This window comes from Colletotrichum karsti (assembly GCF_011947395.1).
Source record: "Colletotrichum karsti strain CkLH20 chromosome Unknown Scaffold38, whole genome shotgun sequence".
Taxonomy (NCBI): domain Eukaryota; kingdom Fungi; phylum Ascomycota; class Sordariomycetes; order Glomerellales; family Glomerellaceae; genus Colletotrichum; species Colletotrichum karsti.
The window spans coordinates 40,091-60,204 of record NW_024065938.1 but is presented as its reverse complement, the minus strand read 5'-3'; the positions used below and the strand labels follow the sequence as shown (position 1 = coordinate 60,204).

General features: G+C 54.3%; 4 protein-coding genes across 4 annotated transcripts; all 4 read left to right on the top strand.

Moving 5' to 3' along the window:
• Positions 1 to 949: 949 nt before the first annotated feature.
• On the top strand, positions 950 to 3,122 carry CkaCkLH20_10109 (uncharacterized protein; the record flags this gene model as incomplete). The annotated part of the gene is made up of 7 exons (XM_038892823.1): positions 950 to 1,169; positions 1,233 to 1,258; positions 1,314 to 1,677; positions 1,734 to 1,837; positions 1,899 to 2,253; positions 2,308 to 2,628; positions 2,689 to 3,122. The coding sequence occupies 7 exons, from the start codon at positions 950 to 952 to the stop codon at positions 3,120 to 3,122; spliced, it is 1,824 nt and encodes a 607-aa protein (XP_038741743.1).
• Positions 3,123 to 3,921: 799 nt separating this feature from the next.
• CkaCkLH20_10108 (glycosyltransferase family 2) lies at positions 3,922 to 5,577 on the top strand (the record flags this gene model as incomplete). Its single annotated transcript, XM_038892822.1, has 1 exon — positions 3,922 to 5,577. One exon carries the CDS (start codon positions 3,922 to 3,924, stop codon positions 5,575 to 5,577), a length of 1,656 nt encoding a protein of 551 aa, XP_038741742.1.
• A 2,998-nt stretch (positions 5,578 to 8,575) lies between these two features.
• Positions 8,576 to 9,187, top strand: CkaCkLH20_10107 (uncharacterized protein; the record flags this gene model as incomplete). The annotated part of the gene is made up of 2 exons (XM_038892821.1): positions 8,576 to 8,934; positions 8,998 to 9,187. 2 exons carry the CDS (start codon positions 8,576 to 8,578, stop codon positions 9,185 to 9,187), a joined length of 549 nt encoding a protein of 182 aa, XP_038741741.1.
• Positions 9,188 to 10,342: 1,155 nt separating this feature from the next.
• On the top strand, positions 10,343 to 19,819 carry CkaCkLH20_10106 (uncharacterized protein; the record flags this gene model as incomplete). Its single annotated transcript, XM_038892820.1, has 10 exons — positions 10,343 to 10,438; positions 10,504 to 11,037; positions 11,098 to 11,711; positions 11,773 to 11,986; positions 13,001 to 13,363; positions 13,415 to 13,874; positions 13,933 to 14,349; positions 14,411 to 14,751; positions 14,812 to 14,907; positions 18,080 to 19,819. The coding sequence occupies 10 exons, from the start codon at positions 10,343 to 10,345 to the stop codon at positions 19,817 to 19,819; spliced, it is 4,875 nt and encodes a 1,624-aa protein (XP_038741740.1).
• Positions 19,820 to 20,114: the final 295 nt, after the last annotated feature.

Below are 20,114 nucleotides of genomic sequence, written 5' to 3'. Positions count from 1 at the left end.
GCCGATCGCGCGTTTCTGTTTTTCTTGGTAGATCAAAACAACCGCCGCCAGCTATGCCGGTAGACAAGACCAAGAACGCCAAGTGAGGGTTCCGCATATATTCGACTTGGAAGTGGAGGGACAAGATATCGTGGATATAAGAACCCCCGCCGGCAGCCAACTAGAGAGTTAAGCTTAAACTTGGCAACGTCATTCATCCATGTCGCCGAGAATCAAAGAGCCTTAAAATTTCAGCTGACTGCACATTATCATGTCAACTCAAGTCTTGGGTTGCCCAGCCTCGGATTACCCTCTTGGGCATCCCGTACGGGAGGATGCCGCTCAATCGTTGGCTTGTCGAACTCGGCGTTGGTTTTGCAGCCCACATGCAGCCGGAATCTTGTCATTAACTCGTGATCCGGGAGTGCGCTTCGAGCCAGGCAACGGATCTCTGTATTTCAAATCGGACAATTTATGCACTGAGTCTCATTTATTATCCTTGGACGTCTGGGTATGCAGGGTCCTTTGACCGTCTTTCGCAAGCTTGCAAGGCTTTCGGAACTGGAAGGAAGGGCGATTATGATTTGATTGGTATTCGAAGACATCTCGAAGGCCGCACTCCGGACGTTTCTCCATAGGTTCGTGCTAGCACAGCCAACTCCCAAGAGTCCAAGACATGATACTGGAGCCAGGGGTGGGTTTCGTTGGTGCATCCCAAACTGCAAACTCCATTTGTTCTGGGCAGCCCGACCGTGAGCATCCCGAAATGACCTCAGCCAAGTCATCCTTCTTCGGACACCGTCTCATCGCGACCCAGAATTTCGGTCGATGGCGGCCCCGAAGGTGAGAACTGAGCGAGTACAAGACGCGCAATGTACCCGGGCCACGTTTTCCCCAAGACCTGCCCAGTGGGATCATCCTGATTATCTCTCTTTCTTTACCTTCTACACATTCACGGTCGTGTCGAAACATGGCCGAGAAGCGAGAGAAGCAAGAACGCCCTGAGGAGGGCGGAACCTCAACCCCCTCCTCGGTCGATAGCAGCCGCGCCGTCAATGAGAAGCCACAAACTCAAGGCGGTTTCTTGGGTTTCTTTTCGCGGCTTGGCGACCTGCCAGAGTGGAAATGGCGCGGGAAACACCTCGAAGGCACGGCTTTGAACTGGTGTATAGGTTTTATCGCTTCTACCGGTACGTGTAACATCTATAAGGATTAGAAGAACTCAATACTGACTCGTAAATGCCCGATTTCAGGTTTTCTCATGTTTGGATACGACCAAGTTTGTCTTTCTAGCTGCTATTCACTCGTAACAAATGATTGACTGTCTTTTCTAGGGCGTATTATCCAGTTTGTTGACGCTCGATGACTTCCAGAAGAGCCTGGTGTTGATGACGCCGCTGGAACAATCCAACCCGCTTTGCTGGCTCGACTACCCCGAGAACACTCAGCGCGACTACAGCCAGTGCACCGGTGACCCCAACACGCAAGCCGCCGCTGTGGCCGTCTATCAAATCGGATGCTTCCTGGGTGCAGTTCTGATCTTGTTCTACGGAGAAACATGGGGCCGCAAGTCATCAACCTTCTGGGGCAGCGCCATTATGATTCTCGGAACCATCATGCAAGCCGGTGCTCATGAGTACGGCCTTTTCAGTGCTGGAAGAATCGTCGGAGGTGTGGGAAATGGCATGGTTACCTCCAGTAAGAGCCCGTCAGCAAAACCCCCCACGCTTGTCCCTCCAACTAAGCAAATGCAGCTATTCCCACGTGGCAGTCCGAGTGTGCGCGGCCTCATCAGAGAGGATTCCTCATCACATTGTCAGGGGCTCTAATTTCAGGAGGCATCATGATTGCCTATTGGGTATGTAGAGCGCTTTACTTTCGGCGTTCCTTGAACTATACATGTACTGATCAATATGCAGATTGACTACGGTTTTTACTTTTTGGAAGGCACGATTCGTTGGCGATTCCCTGTGGCATTTCAATCTTTCTTCACTATCATCGTCATGATCGGTCTCCTATATCTCCCTGATTCTCCTCGCTGGCTTGCCATGAAGGGCCGCGTCGATGAGGCCCGCGACGTAACGGCGCGTCTTCTCGGCAAGCCCGTCGACCATGAAGATGTCATGACCGAAGTGAAGGCTATCCAAGAAGCACTTGAAGTTCAGAGCCAGGGCGGTGGCTTCAAGTACAAGGAGCTTCTGACGAACGGTCCTTCTCAGAACTTGCGCCGCACACTTCTCGGAGTTGCTGCCCAGTTCTTCCAACAGATCTGCGGTAGGTTTTCTCTTTCCCCAATTCATATCTTTGTCAAATGCTAAGTAAATCAAGGAATCAACCTGATCACGTACTATGCCGGTTTCTTGTTCGAGAACTCGCTGGGCTTTGGACCCGAACTGTCTCGACTTCTCGCTGCTGCGAACGGCACCGAATACTTCCTGGCTTCGCTCGTTGCGTTACCCCTTATCGAGAAGACGGGTCGTCGTAAGCTCATGCTTTTCGGTGCTTTCGGCATGATGGCCTCGATGGCAATCTTGGCGGGTACGGTTTCCACTGGCACTGTGGCCGAGAATGGTGCTCCCAACCTCGAGACACGATATGGAGTGACTGCGACCGTCTTCCTTTTCGTATTCAATTCTTTCTTCGCCATCGGTAAGTTTCATAACCAGTCCACTCCTTGAGCCGAGATGCAGTTGCTGACGATATTCACAGGATGGCTCGGCATGACCTGGCTCTACCCGGCCGAGATCACCAACTTGCGCATCCGAATCCAAGCCAACGCCCTTTCCACGTGCTCCAACTGGCTTTCCAACTTCTTGATCGTCATGATCACCCCTCCTGCCTTCGCCAACCTGGGCTACCAGACTTATGTCATGTTCGCTGTCTTCAACGCAGCCATCATCCCTTGTGTCTGGTTGTGGTTCCCTGAGCCGAAGGGGCGAAGCCTTGAGGAGCTGGATGTCATTTTCGCCAGCGCTCACGCTGATGGCGTCAATCCTGTGAAGCGAGCCAAGGAGATGAGACACATTGATGGCTCTGAACTTGAGAGTGAACTTGACAAGTACTTTGGTGCTACCGAGCAGATTGAGGACGCTCGCCCGATGACCCGACCGATGACGGGTCACAGCCAGCACGGCAGACACTGAGATTTGCTTTCTGGGACGAACATGTCGAAGAAGCATCAACAAGTCATCAATGATGGCTTTCATTCATAGTTAGACTTTCACTTGATATCCTAGTCTCTAAATTCAAGAAAGCAGTTCTCCAATTCCTTCTCCTTGGTTTAACCGAACAGTGAGCGCGGCTGATTGATCTGTTGTTACCTTCACGCAACTGGGGCAGCAATCCCATCCGTTTCTCTTTGGTCCCATCAATCATTGAATACATTCATTATTTGTGAGGGTTCAAATCATGAGACGGTTCAAATGTTTATGCCATGTACGTAAATGGCAACTCCATGCACTTCTGAACAGTTTCGCTCCATTTCAAGTAGATTGAGCATGCCGACAATGGACTTATTTCACAAAGACATAAGGAGACTTCAAGTCCAACCGTGGGCATTGTTCTCGTATAAAGACATACTGACTTTTGTAGACTCGTTTGTGATAAACACAAGTTCTTTGTCTAAACCTTGGAACCGAATTGGGATTTCAAGGGAATGGCGCAGTTCATTCGAAGGTTTCTTGGAGCATTGTTAGAACTAAGCAAGATGATTGTTGCGAACCGTCTTTGAAACCATCACGATGGTAAGGTAGCATGTCAAGATATCGAGATAAATAGACGAGACATCCTCATCGTTTCGGCACAGAAGCTCAACTCAGAACTACATTTAACATTTCAGAACACAGACATATTTCACGCCCCGACTTCTTAACCCATCATTCAACATCAGCAAGTTTCAGAGCAAAGCTTCTGCTGTCCTCTTACAAATTCTAGTCCAACAACATGCCTGAACGCCAATTTCGTCTCCAAATCGTGGACGATGACAACTGGCATGATGTTCAAAGACCCAACGCAGTCGTGCCGCAACGGCGCCCCGAGAACCAGAGAAACCAGGATCCTCCACGGGAAACCTCTATCATAAGTGGAATTGGACTCTTCATCATAAGTAACCCCCGTCTCATGACCTTTCTTGTTGTCGTATTGTCTTCCACGTATTACAACTGGGAATTGATACACGACTGGTTCTCATCATTCCGAAAGATATCCACCGATCAGTGGGATTCCATTTTCATGTTCATCTTTTTCTGCCGCTACTTCCGCTTCTTCTGTCACATCTACGGGACTCTGAACTATACTCCTGCTTTCGTTCCTCTCAATCCGACTTGGGGTCCTCAGCATACCACCGTTATCCTCCCCACCATCGATCCCGACAACGAGAAGTTCACAGAGTGCATGAACTCCGTGCTTGCTAACCGTCCAGCCGCCATCATGATCGTGACTGTCGGAGCCGCCATGCGTGAGCGCTGCAACATCATTGCGGCGCAGTTTCGTGCTGCCAGCCCGGGCACGGAAATCGGAGTCAGCGCGATTCCTCACCCATCCAAGCGCCGTCAGGTTGCCCATGCCGTCCCCGAGGTGCGTACCGAATTCACGATCCTCGCTGACGACCACGTTTTCTGGCCCAGTCACAACTTCATTTCCTCCGCCCTAGCCCCCTTCGAAGACCCCAACATCGGCGTCGTGGCTACGTTCAAGCGTGTTCGTCGCACGACGCCAGGTAAGTGGAGCGTCTCGTCTGTTCTGAACCTGATCGGCTGTTTCTATCTACAGCGCCACAACTGGGAGCTCCGGGCGTCCAACGGCCTCGACGGAGGGGTTTTTGTTGTATCGGGCCGCACCGCCGTCTACCGCTCCAACTTTCTCAAAGCACCGGGCCTGATGGAACGTTTCTGCAGTGAGCGCTTCTTCATGGGCATTTTCGGCGGAGAGGGCTTGGGTCCTGATGATGACAACTTCCTCACCCGCGAGGCCTACGGCGCCGGCTGGGAGATCAAGTTCCAAGAAACCCAGGACTGCGTCATTGAGACGACGATCGGTGATGAATTCCTCAAGAAGTTTCGCGGTCAGCTCGTCCGCTGGGCGCGAACCACATTCCGCAGCAACCCATGCATGTTGATGAAGTGCTCGCTGACCCTCAAGCGCATGCCGTGGTCGTATTTCAACGTCTACGTCGCCGGCATGGTGAATTTTGCTCTTTTCTGGGACGCCATGATCGTCTGCTCGTTCTACAACTCTTGGTTCTGCCACAGCCTCTTCTCTTCCGAAATGGGGTGGCTTCTCGGCTTCATTTTCTTCACGAAGGTGATCAAGATCTGGCCGCACTTTGTCCGCTACCCGCAGGACTTGCCGCTGGTGATCTTCCAGATCCTCTTCGCGTACGCCCATTCGATCATCAAGTTCTGGGCTCTCATCACTTTCTGGGACTGCGCTTGGTTGGGTCGCAACCTGGACGCTGTCGATGCGGAGGCCGAGCATTCGCAGATCCCACTGGACGCGTCGTTCAGCTGGAAGTTGGGCACTCCCGGTCACAGAGTTTCCGGCCACAGAGTCTCCGTTCATGCTAATTCTGGCTACCCCTTGTGGTATAATGATTATTAGCTAAGAAGTTCTAGGCTTCAGATTGGAATGTTTGAATAGTAAGGTTAGGTGGATAATAACATATGCAAAGTCGTAGATATTTTCGTGAAATGAACACCAATGATAACAATTGGCCTCGTCTTCGATGTGTTTGTTTTCTTTCCAAAGGCGTGATGATATAAGCGAGGTTTCCTGGCGTCATAGCCTGCTTCGATGATATGCCGCGTCTTTGAATCATCAAGCTCCCTCAAAGTGTCATAAACTTTTCCCGATAAAACATCAAAACCCTGTTCTCATCGTCCCTCCGCGCTGAGCTCTACAGGTTCTGGTGTTCTAACCGCTTTATGCTCAAGCTCGGCAGGCTCCGATTGTGGTACAGGTTTCCATTCAGCGGTGTACGGCTGATGCGATTCGTGATTGGGTACGACATCACCGCCAGCATTGTCATTTCCACCCGCGGCCTTGTTGCGAGAACGTCGCCTCCATAGAAAATATCCCACACCGCCGAGAGACGCAACCACGGCCAATGTAGCTGCGATTGCGACTCCCGCAACACCTCCTCTGCTAAGTCCTTTTGCTTGGGTCGAGCTGCTAGTCTGTTCGGGAGGGTTCGTGGTCGTGGACGTGGAGATTTCGCTCGAGATCGCCGATGTCGCGGCCGATGTCGCGGCCGCGGTTGCGGTTGTTGATGTCGAAGATGTTGTGGCCGCACCCGCCGTGATGTTGAAATAATGCGAAGTGGTAAGCCGGTTTTCATTACCTGCCTGGTATAGTGCGAGATAATAGATGGGTAACGAGAGATCTGCGCCTTCAGGAAAGACGCTGTAGGTGACTTTCCATGTGAAGTTTTTGGAGGATGAATTGTCTGAATTAACGTTAGTCTGGTACAAGAAGGACTATGCTCGTCTATGACAAAGCAAAGCCACTTTCAGTAGCCAGTAGATACATACCGACGAGCCAAGCGGAGGGCCTTGCCCCCAATTCGGTGTCTATCTCTTTATTCCAAATGAGGACGTCGAATTCCTGATAATCCGAAGACCACCTGAATGTCACCTCCTCCCCTATTGTGTAAACTTTGTTATCCCTCAAGTCCTCGTCGCTCCCGTTACCAGGAGGCGGCACTTTGAAGACATTTTCGGCGAGGGTATTCTGGACGACGGCCAAGCCAAGAAGCAAAAACGCTGCGCAATACATGGCATTCGCGGTTGGAACGGTGAGGCTCGTGGAACATGGAGGCAGATTTAGGGGTTGACTCGGTATTAGTATTAGTACCAACGATGTTTTGCTCTTCAACCCCCTGAGTCTGTCTTGCCCTCTACTGCCTGAGGCACCAGCGCATCTGAGTTGTTGGTGCTGTTGGGCTTGAGCTGTGCCGTCGGAGTGAACCGTTTGAAGTAGTCACAACCGGCAGAAGAAATACTGGGTATTGATGCGGACTGGGCTTGGCTGGGCGTAAGGTAATTAACGTAGCAGATGGGATAGACCATCTTCGACGTTTCCATTCTGCGTCAGCTGTTCTACAAGTAAGTAACCAGCAGCACCTCAGACTTCTGCTGTGCTTTCTAGTTGTAGATATTTGTTCTATATTCATCTGGTTTGGTTCACCGTTACGTTTCTAGAGAAGAGATCTCGTACTTGAGAAGTTGGAACGTAGGCGGGTTAGGCTCTGGCAACCATTCTCAATGCCAAACAACGGTACGACTACGACTGGCTGATTGGAAACTGAAGTGTCGTCGATGATGATCTTTCTCCACAGCTCATTATCCCCTGCATTAACTGCTTTGGTCAACCCTGGACCGCCAAACCATTAAACATCGAGAGGAATCACTGGTGTTGGTGAAATGATTTGGTGGATCTCATGCACTAGACTGAAATGAGGTGGCTGCGTTACGTCGAGCGGGTAGAATTTGAAGCATCCATGGAATAGCGGGCTAATCAGATCGTAGCATTGGAGAATAAAATCCACTGCAATCCTCGGACTTTGATCCTTGAAGGGCGCCCGGCCAGTTCAAGGCTCACTTTGCGCCAGGGTCCGTTTGGTGTGTTGAAGGTATGCAGCAGCAATAGCATGAGCAATACGCCGCGCAATACAATGCAGCAACCCTTTCCTTCCCGCTCTATTCGACATATCGCCATACCCAACGAGCACGTTTGACGGTATGCAGCAGAAGCCCAGCCACACTGCTCGCTGTGCAGATCGTAGCCTCGACGCATTGCCCAGCCTCAATCAGCACAACAAGACAGCTCGTCACTGTAGCTGGGCGTAAGAGATCTTCCACGTCCAGGTTTTTCAAGAAACAGACGGGTCCATTGCGTGGCTGAGGGGAACGTACCCGGTTCAAAGTCCCCATCTCACGTTTCACTGCAGCACCAAAGTCCCTCGCCAACACATAACAAATCTGCCTAGCCGTGTCGACGCAGCCACGGTCTCCACTGAAAATAGGCGACCACTTGACGCTCTTCCAAGACTCGTCCTGGATGTCCATTGGCTATGCATCAGTAGAACGCTCCGGTGATATGCCGGCTGCCTAAGAAGGATTCCGAGTCTCATGCAAGGACGCGTTCTTTCTCCTAGCGTGTGTATGAATCTTATCGAGTCGCTACTGTTAGCAGTTTGCTGAATACTCGGTGGTCCTGTTAGCAGACGAGACCCTGGCGAGACATGCTTCATTCCCAGTTCAACCACGGATCTCTCATATCACGCTGCGATCCTCCCAAATTTAGGATCCTAACGGGCGGGCGATTGAGGCTGGAACGATTGAACACACTACCAAACTCATCGATAAATCAACATATGAGGCTGATGGATGTCTGCGGCGCTCTGCTTATGTAGATCATAGGCGCACTAAGATGTGTCTTGAACTGCAGGTGCTGTCGGGCGTCATGTACTGTTTCTCATGTTGATATAAGGACATCATGAATCCGACTTCTAAACCATGTCCAGCATCTCATATTTCATACCTATTAACTACCACACAGCAGCAAAACACACGAACATAACCCAGGAGATTGCCTCAAAATGGCGTCCCCAACAACGAACGTCGTGCTCCGGAAGATCACGATCATTTCCTTCCCGCCCGCCTTCATCATCCTCCTCATCCACGGCATCATCTCAAACTGCGCCTTTCCGGCCCTTGGCATCCTCCCGATCGTCTCATCCGCGATTCTCGGCCTCTTCATCATCCGCCGCGACGTCGTCGCCGCCCTCGGCTCCCCGATCCAGGCCCTATCGCCGTCCAACATCTTCTTCGCCGACTTATTCCTCGCCGGCTTCCATTTCATCTTCCTCCTCATCAGCTGGGCCATGATTCGGGATCCCTGGGACAGAGGCCAGGTCGTTCTGGGAACATACGGCACGGTGCCGATGATGGTCAACACGTAAGCTTTCTTTGATACTTCTTGACTGTGGCATTGTTTTCGCTAACAGGTTGTTTTCACAAGTGGCATCCATCTTTACATCCTCATTCCGCAGATCGGTCATTTGTTCGTCAACAGGACTTGCGACTGCCCGCACTGCCAGACCGTTACCAAGACGAGCTACTTCTCCTCCGGCGTGTCGGAGTACACGCCGCTCAGCGATGGTGACACTGAGCCAGAAGTTGTTGAACGCGACCTCGAGGCTGGTCATTGAATACAATTGGCTTTGCCTCTTTCGAGGTAGTCAAAAGATATTGATGAAGCTGGGTTTATCGATGGAGGGCAATGAGCTCTGCTCGCCTACAAGGATTAGCAACTTAGAACATGCATCAACGCTGATGAACATATCTGATAGACGATTAATGACACAAACATTCGCAGACATCATCGCCTTGGCTTGCGAAGTTCTCAGCAATCGACGTCTACATCATGAATCTCCTCTTATCGGTGTAGTGCTAATAGACTCTGATAGATCGCGAGAACGACGCGCAAACTACTCCGCGAAACAAGAATAGCGCCGCCGTCCGCCTTGGATTTCCTTGCGAGCCAATGTGTCTCCAGCTGAATGATGGCTCAAAACGCAAGGTTTGACAAGGACATGGTCTCGTTCTGCTGGACTCGGCGACTGTCGGCATTTATGCCGTCTTCTTTCCAACTGGTCAGAGCTCCCTTCTCCAGGCAGCGCCAATAGCATAGGCAGTCTTTTCACAAGCCAAACTCAAGCTCTTCATCTGATGTCGCTACTGCTCAACCTCTCACGATTCATATGCGGCAGGGGGTAGTCGTCCGAAAAACAGAAACATCTCAACGGGTTATGCGGATGTTGCCATTGAGTTTCGCGCGACGTTTGTTTCATTCACTGCGTTCAAGTATCGTCCATCTACTGCGCGGTACTTGCGGTGCTCAGCCGGCTTCCACCACCCACATGGCAAGCTTGGTCGAATGACACAGCAGCAACACAGGGACATCCTTTCAAATTTCATCTACCTTCTCACTTTCCTTGATCTTACCCCAAAACTACATGCCTGCTTATGTCTTACAAAGATGTGGTATGGAAGCTTATGTTCAGACGGACGAGGAACGTGAGCCGCCCTCCCGCCTGGAAGGCGGGAAAGCAAGCGCTCCGGCAAATCGGTTTATCATGAAGCTAGCCCCTGCTACAACAAACACCCGTTGTGCACCTGTTTCTACCAGCTTTGTGCCAAGTACAAGCCACTGACCTTAGGCCGAATTGCGTGTCGCGTTGGTTTGTTGGACTTTGGTATTCAAACATCTCCTCGCGACATTGGATCGTCCGACGCCATAGTCTTGATTATCAGATCCTGTTCTCCCTCAAGACCTTCAAGATTCATCGCATCAGATTTTCAACATGTACTTTACCAACCCAGTTGCCGGCTTCCTCACGACTCTCCTCGCGTTCTTCGCCGTCCTGGCCCTCATTCATATCGCCCTGATCACCGTCTACGTAGGTCATCTCATCTACCAAACAAACACGTCTTTCGAACCTCCGACATCACTAACCTCTCCAAGCTCATCCATACCTTCTTCAACTCCCCGATCCGCCATATACCAGGGCCTCGCTACACCCTCATAACCCACTACCCTCTGAAATACCATGTCCTAACCGGCCGCCGTATGTACCACATCCACGACCTCCACGCTCGTTACGGTCCGGTGGTACGCATCTCTCCTTCCGACGTCTCCGTCTCCTCGCCCGAAGGCTTTGCCGCGATCCACCGCATCGGCAGCGGCTTCCTGAAGTCGTCATGGTACGAAGACTCGACGCACCCTGATGGCGGCGAGTCCAGCATCTTCGCCATGTCCGATCCCCGACAGCACTCCCAGCGCCGCCGACTCCTTGCTCGGGTATTCACGCGGCAATCTTTGAGAAAAGATTGGGAGGTCGTTGTCAGAGAGAAGGTGGAACGGGCTGTCGGACGGATACATGACGAGGCGAAGGCAGGGGGCTGCTCGGATGTGTTGAAGTGGTGGACCATGATGACGACGGACACGATTGCTCATCTGGCGTTTGGAGAGTCCTTCAACATGCTAGAGTTGGGACAGGTAATGTTTGCCACGCTCTCTGGTTCAACACCGCGACGAAGGGGCTAACCGTCGAAATAGAAAAACGACTATGTGAAAGCTCTCGAACTCGTCTCGATCCAGAACACCATGCGCTACGAGCTTCCACTCCTCTACTTTATTCAGTCCATCAACCCATTCAAATTCTCCAGAGGACCCCCGAACGCGCGGAAGGTGCTCACACAATACGGAAAGCAGGCTGTGGCCAACGCACGCAAGAACCACAACGATAGACCCAACCTCTTCAAGCGCATTATCGACGAGATGGAGGCCGGAGAAAAGGAGTGGCTGTCGGAAGAAGTCATCGAGGCGGAGGCCAAGAGCATGATCATAGGCGGCTCAGACACTACCTCAGTCACTCTGACATACCTGACATGGGCGGTGCTGAAACGGCCGGAACTACGGACAAGGTTGGAAGAGGAGGTAGAGGCTCTGCAACCTGACTTCGACGATGCTGAATTGGAGAAGCTTCCGCTTCTGAATGCCGTGATTGATGAGACCTTGAGGTTGTATGGCGCCGTGTCGGGTCAGCTCTCTCGCGTCGTCCCGCCTAAAGGTGTGACAATTGGCGGGTACTACATCCCCAACGACTATAACGTCGAGACGCAGGCATACACGCTTCACCGAGACCCAGACGTGTGGCCTGATCCCCACCGGTAAGTACTCCGGGCTTCGCAATATACCCCAAAATATGGTCTTGCTCACACAAACTTCCAGCTTCGACGAGACGCGGTTCATGGATCCAAGTAAGCTCACGCCGCAGCAGAAGCTGATGTTCTCGCCTTTCGGGGCGGGTTCACGGATATGTCTGGGCATCGAGCTGGCGCGGATGGAGCTCCGGCTGGGTACCGCCGTGCTCTTCCGAAAGTGCAAGGGTCTCAAGATCGCGCCTGGAACCACCGATGAGACGATGGAGATGGAGAACTTCTTTGTGATTAGTCCGCGCGGGCATAAGTGTGAAGTGACTCTGCCGTGAAGCTGAATAACGCCGGGATTCGATTCGGGGTCTTTGGACCGCGCAGAATCGGAGGGGATGTGGGGTGTGCTCGGCGTCGCAAGTTCACACTCCGGCTTCTGAAAGACAGGGAATCTGCCGCCACCGATAGATATGACGCATCATGACTTTCAGTGTCTCCCGGATCAGCCGATGCTGGCCGGAATTCTTCACTTGTGATTCTCATCGTTCCCGGCTTGGCCAGGCCTTGGGGAGCACGTGGGGTTGAACCCTTCACAGGACCCGCTGTAGCTAGATAGCTCGCAGAATTCTCGAAGGATTTTCGGATGAACGACTCATGTGTCGCCTCCCTGCTTCTCAGATTACACCAACTCGCTGACCAGTGACACGACCTCAATTGGTGGAGAAGACGGCGCGCTACCGCCGTCGAGGACATCGTCTTCCGTCCCCGGACCCACCGACGGCCACTTGGAGAAAGAATTTTACGTAGCTGTAATTGAGATCGGTCCATCTTTGTCGAGATCCGGCTGCGAGACCGGAGGAGTTGAAGAAAGCTGTAATGACATGCCAGCGCATACGACGGCTTCATCGATAGAGATATTGCCACGAGAGCAGCACGAGAGACACCGGATCGTTCGTCGGATCAAAAGCTACTCTGACCGAAGCCACACCGAGATGAATCACGGCCAAGTTCGGTGAAAAGGGGCACATTCAGGGTCATCTTCAAGGCTTCGATCTTTTGCCCCCCCGCGACCCCACAAGACCAGGAACGCCCCGCGACCAGGACGATGATGCCATCGCATGGCCTCCGGTCTCGCCATGGCGAACTGAGAAAAAACTTGCAGTCGCGATCCGACTATTTGATCACAATCCGATCCTAGCCCCTTGGCTCCCGTCTTGTCACTGATACTACCACGTCTTCCCCCGTCGCGAAACCAACAGACTGGACGACAAGTCAAAGAAGGGGAACCCAAACGAAAACCCTCTTAGTCCAGTCCTTCACCAGCCATGGCCGCGTACGATTCCGATCGACGGTCCCAGTCCATCGGGCCCGCCGGACATGGCGACGTCGTCCGGGACGTCGAGAAGTCCGGCGCCGACGACCATCATGACGACAAGGCCGCGATCCTGGAGCCCCAGCTCGGCGTTGGTGGTCACGGCCGCACGCAGCGTCATCTGAGGGATTACCAGGTCACCATGATCGGTTTCTGCTCTGGTATCGGAACGGGTTTGTTCATCGGAACGGGCTCCGCCTACGCGAAGGCCGGTCCTGCCGGTTTGCTTCTCGCGTACATTGTCGTCGGAATGGTTCTTTGGTGTGTCATGCAGAGCATTGGAGAGTTGGCGACTCTGGTATGTTGTGGCTCCAAGTGTATGACATTGTCGCATTCTGACATGCGATAGATCCCGACTGCCGGATCCTTCCCTCACTGGGCCACCCGCTTCATCGACCCCGCCGTCGGTTTCTCCCTCGCCATCTCGTACGGATATTGTTACACGATAGCAATCGCCTCCGAGGCGTCAGCAGCAGCGATCCTCGTCGGGTACTGGACTGACATCACACCTGCGGTCGTCATCTCCGTGTCTCTGGTTCTCATCCTCGTCTGCAACTTGCTCAGCGTGAGGTGGTACGGCGAGACCGAGGTCGCCGGTGGAACCATCAAAGTCCTCTGCTTCATCGGCCTCGTCTTCACGTCCATCATCATCACCGCCGGAGGCGGCCCCAACCACGAGGCCATCGGGTTCCGGTACTGGAACAACCCCGGCGCGTGGGTTGAGTACAACGGCATCAGCGGATCGACCGGCCACTTCCTGGGCTTCCTCGCGGCTTTCGTCAACGCCTCCTTCTCCTTCATCGGTGTCGGTATGTCATCCTGCCGTGCTCCAAGTATCGGCTTACCATGTACTAACTTCACTACAAGAAACCGTCGTCATCTCAGCCGCCGAGTCCGTCAACCCCCACAAGGCCATCCCCAACGCCGCCCGCCGCGTCACCTACCGCATCGGCCTCTTCTACATCCTCGGCGCCCTCCTCATCAGCCTGATCGTCGACCCCCGCGAAGCCGGCCTGGTCTCCGGCTCCGGCAACGCCAACAGCTCGCCCTGGGTCATCGCCATCCGCCAAGCCGGCATCAACATCCTCCCCTCCATCGTCAACGCCTGCATCCTGGTCTCCGCCTGGTCCGCCGGCAACTCGTACTGCTGGGTCGGCTCCCGCATGATCGTGGCCATGACCACGGACCGCCAGCTGCCGCAGATCTTCGGCCGCACCACCAAGAACGGCGTGCCCTACGTCGCCGTCATCACCGCGTGGCTCTTCGGCCCCCTGGCCTACTTGAGTGAGTTCAATCGAAGATACTTCTAGCAATTCTAGGAACGTAGCTAACATAGTAACCTCAGGTCTCGGTTCGGGCGGCGCCGCGGATGCCTTCAACTGGCTTCTGAGCCTGAGCACGGTCGCCGGCCTCATCGCGTGGGCGACCCTCTGCTTCTGCTACATCCGCTTCCACCGCGCCATGAAGGTCCAGGGCGTCAGCAGAGACACCCTTCCCTGGAAGGCGCCCTTCCAGCCGTACGCGGCCTGGTTCGGCTTCGTGGGTTCGACCATCATCACCTTCATCGCCGGCTTCTCCGTGTTCCTCGCGGGCAACTGGTCGACCGCCGACTTCATCTCGTCGTACATCGGTATCCCCATCTTCATCGTGCCGATCATCGGCTGGAAGCTTTACCACCGCACAAAGGTTCGTTTCTTCTTTCAACATAACGGAGGCAATGGATGTCAATGTGCTAACTCATACTAGTTTGTCCGCGCCCACGAGATCGACCTGTGGTCTGGCCGTCTTCACGAGTCCGAGTATGTGCCCGAGAAGCCCAAGCCGGAGAACTTCCGCCAGCGCGTGGGCCAGTGGTTTTCATGAGTGTAGAGTCCGGAAGGTATCAGCTTGGAGGTCTACACTTAGGGACGTATGTTGGATGTGGCACAGTCACGCAGCTTGAGTGGAATATTTGAAGTAATAGTAATACTAAAGATCTTGATACAAACTTTCATCTTGTCATGTGGGTTCACAAACGGTATTAGGTGACGCTTCTGGTCTGACCTTGATCGTGTCTAAAGCGCACAGATTCTACCTTTCGATGCCACGACTCTGTCCCTCTCTCTCACTTACTCACCGACAATTGCCTACGAGTCTCAGCTCCGTGGTGATGGGAATCAACATCGACAATCAGGCTGGGCTGCCTCTGAAAAACAACATATCCCTCACACCAGCAAGTCGAAACCTCGCGTAGAGATCGCTAACATTCCGGGCGAGGTCTTGGTCGTCGCCAGGCTGCTTCGTATTCCCAGCCATCACTATCACTCCTCCCAACATCTGAGGTCATTGGCCCGCCAGTGCCTCCGCGCCGATCTCTTGCGTCGTTGTAAATGTAGACATCCCAGCTGCGAGGACGAGGGGGTCCGCCCCTCCACATGGCCAGGAGGCCCGGGTACCAACTCCGTCCCCCGGATATCACACCACCTGCCAAGTCCCCGAGATTGTTCCTACGTCAATCGAGGTCGGACGTGGCCGTCACTTGATCTTATCCATCTATAAACAGAACTTGCGAGTCTGGGCGAGGGGGAAGAAGAGTCGACGATCGACGGATTACTGTAGTTGGGGACCACAAACCCGAACCCGTCATCGCGGAAAAGGGCAGGCCACTCGTAATCACGCACCACATATCCAGCATTTTCACGAAACAGACGGTGCCCCTCCCACGCAGACAGCCCTCTGAACATTCACAAAAGAGGGATGGCCGTCATTCTCAACCATGGTCCACGATACCAAAACCTCTGCGTTGTCAAAACGTAGTGAACGCGAATTGGCGAGCAAGACCTTCTCGGCAGCGGTGCGGTACGTGTTATGTGTACTTGGCGGTCAGCATTGCATTTCGGTACCCAGGGGTCCAGTCCAACGCGCGCGCCGGCTCAATGCGGTATGGCTGATGCTGCAGAGATCTCGGCCGTTCCGTGCAGCAGCTAAAATAGAACGGGTGGGAGAAAGCTGATTCGCTCCGCCAGACAAACTCCATCCCATGCCCGCCGTTTGGCTTCCTGATATCTGACGGGCTCATTGGTGGTGTAAACGGTTTTGGCCCGTCATAGTCGGGGATTGACAACGCTCGAGATCAGGCTGGGAGGCCGGGGCAGATTTTGGCGGGGTAAGGTCCCGGGCGACAGAGAGCTTTTTTATTTCGAGTGTCATGATCTTGCTGGATGTTCCTGCGGTCATCTGTGAGCGAGGGAGGCTGTTGTCGTGGTCCAATATTTGTGATAAGAATACTCTGTCATGAAGCGCCGTATGACAGCGTGACGCCATCGTCTGACTGCTGGAATCGCGAAGTCGGTCATATCATATCGTAATAGGCTCATGAATCAACATGAACTGTACCATTGAGGATTGCTGTTTCTGGTGTTGCGGGAGTCGCCGAAAAGCTTTAACGTGGTTGACACGCTGGCGGCATCTCACTCACGCCTCGGTGAAATAGAAACGGCTTCACGACCGAGACTTCACAAAGGTGTACGAATTGGAAATGACCTCTTAGACACAGACAGATCATTGGCTGTTCCACCCGAGATCCTAAACTGCTCAAACGGTCAGGGGAAGAAGACCGCCAGTCATCGGGACCAGAAAGCCACCCATGGCGGCTAGGCAAGCCACGGGCACTCCCCGTGTGGTGGTGGTCTTGGTGTATCGAATACCAAATTCAGGTGAGTATCATCACCAATGTTTGGCTGATGACGGTGCTAATGAGCATTCCGTGTCAGAGGAGTCGCAGAGTTAGCGCCATGCAAAGGCATCAACGGGGTGGTGTGCAGGCCATGCTCCTGCATGGGTAAGTCTGCGAAAGGGCGCCTTGATTAGGGCTGAGATGTCATGACATCGTAGGTTCTTGTTCGTTCGAGACTATGACCGTCATCGTCGGGCTCAAGACTGCAGACCAATGCCATATCCCTTATCACGCGAATGTAAACTTGACTCTGGCTGACAGCTTGACATCTCCTCGCAACGAGAGAGGTGACGGATACCGTCCCGCGAAGCCTCCAACGTCCTTTTATGAGAAGAAGCACCCCTTTTTGGACCCAAATCCCCAAAGGCAAGGGAGACAGACGGGTAAGGCTGTACGCAAAAGGGTCTCAACGGCACAACGGCTCACTCCCGTGTACCAGTTACCTGGCTGCGTCCCCCCGGCCCTTCGAACTAGCACACCACCCGGGTTATCCAATCCAGGTTTTCGGTCTCGAGGACAAGAGCCCAACGGACGTGGTCCCTCCTTTGGGACTCCTGCGCCGGCTGGGTGATGTCGATCGAGAGAGGGCGAGGGAGGGAGGTACCACCGCGAAGAAGGCCATCATGGATGGGGGCCGAATTTGGCCCCCAAATATCTTTTTGTTAGCAAAGTCGCTGGATTTCTTAGAGAGAGACTGCCCTTTCTTTATAACAGAAAAGCTCCCAGGTCGTTCCAAAGCAACTCAAGTAATCTTCTTTTTTCATCTTTCTCATCGTCTTCCGAAAAATGCCATCTGCTGTGTGCGACTCCGTCGGGAGCCAGATCAACTTCTTCATGCCGCGGACACCTGGCGTAGCAGCAGCATCATCGTCCCCCGAGCCGGCAGAACAAGCCGCGGCCCCCAAGTAAGCTGCCGCACCTCCCCTCTCGCAGGGCCGCTGCATGCACGACCGGATGCGACGAGAAATCTGGTTGGTCATTTAATTCATTGCTGATCTTTCCTCGCAAAGCAGAAACGCGACGGCGAAAAATGGGCCGCAAGTCCTCACGTTTGCGCTGCAGAGGCGGCCTCGAGCGACGAGGGCCAGTAGCAATAAGGTCCGGACGGGGTGTGTTACTTGTAAGCGCCGCTTGTTTTTTTTTTTCTCTGCGTGTTTCGATTTATATTGCAACGTTGTACCAGTTTCGACTGACAAAAGACGACAGGCAAGTGAGTTGAAAATCGGTTTCTTGCCGGGTTTGTGTGCTCGACCGGTTGGTTTCCTTGCTCATGCTCCTGGCAGACGACGACATGTAAAGTGCGACGAGGCGAAGCCCTCGTGTCAGAGATGCGTCAAGTGGAAGGGCTTTTGCACGGGTTACGAGACCTCTTCAAGCGATTCACCGGCCTCCACCCCGACGCCGGACGCCGATTATAACTGCGATGCGATGACCGAAGGTCAAACCGTGGGCGGGGACGCCAGCGAGGAGCGGCCGGCCGAAGACGTCAGCTTGCTCCTCGAGCCGCCGACGACCACCCCCTCCCAAGACGGCATCGAACGCCAATACTTCAACCACTGGCTCGCCCACCGCACCCGCCTCGGCGGCGGCCTCTTCGACGAGCGCCTCTGGGACGACACGATCCCCCAGCTGAGCCGCCAGCACGCCTCGGTCCGGTACGCCGTCGCGGCCGCCGGCGCCATCGCCAAGGCCCTCAACAACAGCATGCGACCGACGCACCCCGCCCGGATGGGCGCCAACGGCCCGCACTACGGCGCCGCGCTGTCGTACTACGGCCGCGCCATCCGCGAGGTCCGCAGCTCCCGCCAGATGGACACCGGCAGCCTCCGCGCCGCCATCGTCTGCTGCCTCCTCTTCGTCTCCTTCGAGGTGCTCCACGGGGACCGCCGGGCGGCGTTCTCGCACATCAATAACGGGCAGCGGATGATGGACGAGCTGCTGCGCGTGTGCGACGGGGGTGGTCCCGCGCAGCAGGAGGAGGAGGGCGGGAGGGGGAATGTGATCGGGGCCGAGGCCGTCGAGATCGACGTCCTTCATGTTTTCCAGCGGCTCATTCAACAGTCCTGGTCCTGCGGTGTCCTCCGGCGACGACGGCAGCAGACGTCCTGCGGTTCTGATGGCGATGATGCGCGGACCGCCGACGAGCCGTGGTGTTGCCGAGGGGGTTCCGGTAGGAAGTGCGTCGTCGACAAGATGCCCCCGTCGTTCGCGACGCTCCAGGAAGCCCGTCGGTGGTGGGACGTCACGCAGCACTTCGTCATCCACTCCTCCGACATCGTCTGCAGAATCACCCATCTCGGCCTCGGCGACGACTTCCTCTCCGAGTGCAACGAGCGCGTCCGGAAACACATGGACGCCGTCGAGAAGGCCGGAGCGGGCGCCAAACCGTCGGCGACAACCTCGGAGCAATGGCGGGACTTTAAAGACGTCCTTGACCGGTGGCGCGGCGGCTTCGAACCCCTTTGGGAAGCAGCCGCGAAGTCAAGACACGAAGACGAAAAGGCGTACGCGCAGGCGGCGCTCCTACGCGCGCACTACCTCGCCATGCACGGCTGCGTCCACGCGCCCCTGGGCTGCGACTATGAGAGCGTCGCGCGGCTGACGCCGACGTACCGCGAGGTCGTCGAGCTCTGCGGGTACCTCCTCACGTACCAGCGGCGGTCCTTCGAGGGGGGGTACAACAACGGCGAGGAGGTGTTCACCATGGACATCGGCCCGACGTGGCCTCTCCTTCTCGCGGGCACGCGGTGTCGGGACCCCGGGGTGCGGGACGAGGCGATCCGGCTACTCCGCGAGAATCCGAGGCGCGACGGGCTGTGGGATAGTCGGATGTTCTACGCGCTGACGGCTCGGAATCGGGTGCTCGAGGCGTCCAACGCGCAGGAGGGCGGTCTTGAAGAGCAGTGGTGGCGGCTGCAGCATCGGTCTGCGTACGTCGACGAGCAGGGCCGGTTGATGGCGCGGGGTTTGGAGAAGAATACGTTGACGGAGACGTGGGAGTTTTCCGAGGACGATCTGAGCCGTTTCCTGTTTGACTGATGTCGCTGGTAATGAACTGCTTGACTTTCGGTGGATGGGTCAGGTGGGTTGTAAAGTGACGAATATGTCACTTGCTCGTCGCCTCAAGAGGCGAGGTGAGGGGCTTAGGGCCACGATTTGATGAAGACCCATGGCATTAAACGGTCTCTTAATTACAACTTACCTCCTGTTAGATGCCTCACCTACGAGAACATACTACATGAATTTTTGATCACTTGATGCTTCAAAGACACAAGTGTGATGTTGGGTTTTAGTCAGATGAAAAAAAGCAGACATGCATAACAAAATGAGATCC